The 5,206-nt window shown below is 35.2% G+C and overlaps 2 protein-coding genes across 5 annotated transcripts; one reads left to right on the top strand and one right to left on the bottom strand.

The window, feature by feature from the left end:
• Positions 1 to 40: 40 nt before the first annotated feature.
• Positions 41 to 2,109, top strand: OstDelta (oligosaccharide transferase delta subunit). Its single transcript, XM_017638570.1, has 3 exons — positions 41 to 1,100; positions 1,157 to 1,403; positions 1,459 to 2,109. The coding sequence occupies exons 1-3, from the start codon at positions 207 to 209 to the stop codon at positions 1,818 to 1,820; spliced, it is 1,503 nt and encodes a 500-aa protein (XP_017494059.1). The 5' UTR covers positions 41 to 206; the 3' UTR covers positions 1,821 to 2,109.
• Positions 2,110 to 3,373: 1,264 nt separating this feature from the next.
• Positions 3,374 to 4,757, bottom strand: LOC108382170 (prenylated Rab acceptor protein 1). 4 transcript variants are annotated; one of them, XM_017638569.1, is made up of 5 exons: positions 4,503 to 4,757; positions 4,381 to 4,439; positions 4,027 to 4,233; positions 3,771 to 3,964; positions 3,374 to 3,691 (listed from the first exon to the last, which is right to left on the bottom strand). In XM_017638569.1, the coding sequence occupies exons 2-5, from the start codon at positions 4,395 to 4,397 to the stop codon at positions 3,594 to 3,596; spliced, it is 516 nt and encodes a 171-aa protein (XP_017494058.1). In that variant the 5' UTR covers positions 4,398 to 4,439; positions 4,503 to 4,757; the 3' UTR covers positions 3,374 to 3,593. The 4 variants fall into 4 exon arrangements, with proteins under 4 accessions (XP_017494058.1, XP_017494056.1, XP_017494057.1 ...); XM_017638567.1 differs by having other exon boundaries at positions 4,322 to 4,439; positions 4,503 to 4,755; XM_017638568.1 differs by having other exon boundaries at positions 4,381 to 4,757.
• Between the last annotated feature and the right edge of the window lie 449 nt (positions 4,758 to 5,206).

Below are 5,206 nucleotides of genomic sequence, written 5' to 3' on the forward strand. Positions count from 1 at the left end.
GCTTTTAGAATTTAGATATATATCTAAGCTTCTGACTAATTATATCTACACATGTATTTTTGTAGGCTTATGAGAAAGATTTTTACCTCGTTGGGGCCAGCAAAAATATACGATGCAAGGATAAATTGCCGGAAGAACTATTATCGAAAGTGTACAATTCTTTGAAGTCCGAACTTAGTTCAACTCAGGAAATTTATTTTCGTGTAATGAGCTACAAACTTCTGGGTGTGCAAATTGATGAACAAAATACAGCGAAACTTGTAAAATCTCTGCAGGATTTACTAAAGAAAGATGATTCAATCGTTAGTTTCGGTTATGCTTTCAACGTCGCAAGTGAGTTGGGTCCTAGTGCAGCGTTTGTGGCTGATCGTGTCGAAGATGCCGTCGTTCAAGCCGACGAAGTAGATGGAAAAATGCTACAATTTGAAGGCGGCCTTAGCATAACTGCCTTGGTCGTAAATGGAATATTTCGAGTAACAGATACTTTTAAGAAAGCAGCACCCTTAAACGCGGAACAAGCTGTGAAGTTTGCTACATACTTTCTTAATCGTAGATCCGTGCAATCGGCTAAGGGTGCACATTTGCTTATTGAAGCATTGAAAACTTTGGGAGCAGCGGAAAAAATTGCACCGATTTGTATTCAATTGATAGGAAATGGTCAATTACAGTCTGACAATCATGTACTGAACGTAAAGGTTGTTGATTTGTTGGGCAAATCTTTAACTCCAGCACCCCAAAATATTTATGGGAAAATATTGTTGAAAAAAGATAATACCGTACTTGCCGAAAAAGTTCAGTTCGTGCCGAAGTCATCCGACAAAACTGTTTATGCAGCGCAGCTATCGAACTATAAACCCACTCGTGGCATATACTTAGCAGAAATCAACGCGGACAACATATACACTCAGACATTGCAATTCAAGGTACTTGGACGAATAAAAGTGCATTCTCTGGAAGTTGGTGTTGCAGAATCAGACGCGAGCTCAGCAGTAAAAAAGCAAAGTGTCACCTATCCGCAAACTTTGCCACATACATTAAAGGCTGATACAACCCAAAAACTGCTGCTAAAATCTGTACTTATAGATGAAGGCACAACAAAGGTTCCTTAAAAATTATTAATACCGATTACACCGGCATAAATTTTTATATTTCGCAGGTAATTTCAGTTCATCAGGCATTTGTGCGGCTTACCAATACAGATACCAAAGAGGAAATTATATTCGTTGCAGAACAAGATAGTAACAAAGCTTACAAGTTCGACATGGATGTAGGTTCACATGGTGCAGATTTCGATTACAAATCGGGGGAATATGAACTTTACTTGATTATTGGCGATGCTTCAATCTCAAATTCATTCCAGTGGCACGTAGCGAACGTTCAGCTAAAATTTTCCCATGAATACGGTAAGTATTATATGTATATCTTATTACCTAAGTATATCGTTAAATCTTTATTTAGAGACAAGGAAGAAGCAAGCAATTCGTAGCATGTTGCCGGAAATAGAACATTTGTTCCGTCCTCCCGAAAAACGTCCGCCTCGTTTTGTTTCAGATGTATTCACCGGTTTATGCTTAACACCCTTGGTGTTGCTATTCATTTTCTGGGTCAAGCTGGGAATAAACGTCTCCAACTTTTCGTTCGCACCCTGTACAATTGGTTTTCATGCGGGTTTTGGTGGCATTTTGGCGTTATTTGTAGTTTTTTGGTTCAACTTAAACATGTTCCAAACACTGCGTTTGCTCATTCCAATAGCAATATTCACTTTCTTGTGCGGAAATCGAGTATTGCGAGGTATACATGCACAACGAATAACGAAGTGACCATCAACTTCAAACATCAGTGCAACATCATCCTAAATCCACAACATTAAATAAAAAACTAAGGTTACTTTCATTCCGAAACTTCTCAAGCGACCGAGAGAAAAAACCAAACCTATAAATACATACATAAGTATATTTTTTAAATCTTGCAAACTGAAAATAAACTACATGACATGGTTTTAAACTGTGTCCGATTAATAAGTTGTTCGTGAACTATACGTATGTTTTTAATTTAGCTATAAAAAATAAAAGTATTGCATTGAATCAGCACTGATAACTTCCAACTATAGTCCAATTTACTTAATTTACTATATAGATAGATCGAGCTTTTTGTGCAATTATCTGTTTATGCTTCACAACGATAAAAGAAAAATACAAGTTTCACAATTTTTCGAAAATCGAATTATTTTGGAAGCTTTAGATAGGTATTAACATTTTTCGAAATTGTGTAGATTTAATTGTTTTCTCGCGATTGGTAATACCGATTCGGCTCATATTTTAGACAGAGAATGATGGTGTTTTTCCCCCACTTTTATTTTTTATTTGGCCATACATTTTTTTAAATTATTAAAATTTTTTTAAAATATCACTGACATCTCAATGGCTTTAAAATCGCGTTTTGGGCTAATATTGTTGTACGTGCTATTAGTAATTATTTGCAAAAAAATTTTGTGGCAATGCTTCGAGACGAAAGTTATTCACGCTTTTCTCTTGACGCCCAATGTATTTTGTATGGAAAAACAAAAACAAATTGGGAAAAATTATTTTTGTTTTGCTTTATAATTTTTGTGAATATTTGTTCACGTGAAATTCGCGATAGGGCCGAATATAAATTTCTTTAGCTTTGCTTATGCACTTTTTTACAAAATAGGTTATTTTATGAAACAATTATGAAACTTTTTGTTTTTTAATATTTTTGGCTTACAATAATAAACAAGCATGTACAATTTTTATACTAAAAGATAAATTAATTGTCTTTATTTTGACATAATTATTTTTTTAATCGGTTATGTAGTTTAGAAAATATTAATATTTTAAAATATCTAAACATTTTATTTTAACCTCTTATATCTTCTGTAATTTTTTCATAGCTGAACAGTTGGGTGATGTATGCCAAATACTATGTAGGGCCTTGAATTTATGCTTTCGTTTTATTAGACAATTTCCCAGGCTCTCATGCTGCAAGGTTCTACAGTTCAGGTTTAATTTTTGTTTTTATGCTGTATGTTCGCATGTACATATTCAGCCTCACTCTTAGGGTAAATTTTACGATTCGACAATATTTTAATACACTAGCCGATTGGAAATTTTAGGCAATGACGTGAAATTTTCGATACGATTCGACTCTCGAAAAACGACTTGCATTCGACACAACTCTCGCAATGAGGGCGAATATTTTTTATATAAAAATTAACTGCCAAGCAGGTTCTGCAATTTACTCCCGAATTTCAGCACTATATAATTTGCAGAGCCGCCTGTACTGGTTTGTTAATTGCAGAACCTGAATGTATAAGTCTGGCATGTAGAGTTTTTAGCATTAGATATGTATGTATGTGCACATACTCTCATAATACAAAATTGTACATATTGTTTATTTTAAATGATTATAAAATATCATTCAGGAGTTAAGGCCCCGGATCTGTTTTTATATTAAGATAAATGTATGTATGTACATTTATTAATAATTAAATTTTGGTAAATGAATATTTTTAAACATGTGGCTGAATTTTTTTTATAGTATGTATATTAAGTGTTTACATGTTCGGGGTTTGTTTACACGACTTCTGCTAGGAATCCCTCGTTCTCTTCAGTTACAATTGCATCGATATTGTAGAATATGGCATGCAAAGAGATGACAAAGCAAGAAGCCCCTACAAAAATATAAATCAACATATTTACATTGCAAATGCGTGAGTGCAAATGAGTGACAATATAAGCTGGAGTACGAACCCAGTGTCCAGAATAGTGCCGCTCCTGCACCTGCTATAAATAATATAGGAGCAGAGGCTATATTCACAACCATTATTTGGTGATTGGTTGATAATTGGTGTCCAAAAATACTGACGGGAGCTTGTGTCTTCTTAATTCTATGACTAACGTAGCCCACAGCAGCCAAAACCAGTAAGATTAAAGGTGAGGTAATGCTTCAAAGGAAAAAGGTGAACTTTTGATTTTATCCTAAAGTTTCAGATTTCTAAGCTCTTACAGACAGTATATCATCAGTATAACAAAAATAAAGATGTAATTGCTTTGAAAGTATGTGATGTTCCGGATAAATCGACTCGTCAAACGTGGCATACTCGCTGCAGCCTTAAAGTTAGCAGTGTTCATAAACTCCGACCATGGCCGAATGTATTTGCGCGTTAGTTGTACAATTTCCAGTGGGCTCGGTATTTTTTGCAGTGTCCAAAAACTACGGTTATGATTAACACAATCAAAATCAGTTGTTTCTTAATTAAAACCACTTTATCTATATATTTGTAATTAATTTATGTATGAACCTTTTGAAATCAAATTGAGACTTTTGTTGCTCTTTGGGTACATTCATTTCTCCACTTACATCCACTTTAACTTCATCCATTTTGGGTATTCCAAGATTAATCGTTTGGGGAAATGAAGCTAATTTTAATAAAATAATCTTCTGTAGCGTCGCTTGTGCAGCTTTCTGAAAGTTTTGCTTACGCGGCCTTTTTAGTATATTTGTTTCTGTTGTTGTTGTTGTTTTATTCAGTTCCTCGATTTCAATCGCTCACCCCGCTAAGTAAACATTGCATTTCTTCATGTAGAGAATCACCTCTGCTGGACTTATCAACGGCGTATGCTCTAGTAGATCTTGAAATAATTAAATAATATTATCTTTTGTTTTCGTTGTTGGTTTTTATGTTTTCATATTATTATTTTACTGTAAAGTAGGAATGGGTAGCACAGCACTGCACGGCGCAATTGCGTTAACACCATAGCCGGAGTTGCCGTGCCAACACCAGTAAATATAAAGCACCAGCGCCATTAACACCAAGCAATTTAAGAGGCACACACACAATTCGCCTTAACTCTTTGAAAATTTACACGTGCTTTGTTTTTGCATTTGAGTGTTGAGAACGCAAATTTAAAGCTTTTACTCAAGAATGATAAAATATCGTGGCATTTAGTACATTCCTAACAATTAAATTCAGTTGGCGGTGCAAGCGTTGCTCAGCGCTTACAGAAATAATAGACATGACACCACTGTATGGTGTACTGCACTGTATGACAATGGGTACTGTGGTGACACTCAGATGGCGCCGTGTTCAATTCAATACACTGCGCTATTGCGCTGGGTTAGTGCGCTGACACCACAGGTGGCACTGGCGTTATTGAGCTAGCGCCAAAAAATTGCGCAATTACCC

The sequence above is a fragment of the Rhagoletis zephyria genome, unplaced genomic scaffold (genome assembly GCF_001687245.7).
Source record: "Rhagoletis zephyria isolate East Lansing unplaced genomic scaffold, Rhagoletis_zephyria_1.1 Rzeph_scaffold_25589, whole genome shotgun sequence".
Taxonomy (NCBI): Eukaryota; Metazoa; Arthropoda; class Insecta; order Diptera; family Tephritidae; genus Rhagoletis; species Rhagoletis zephyria.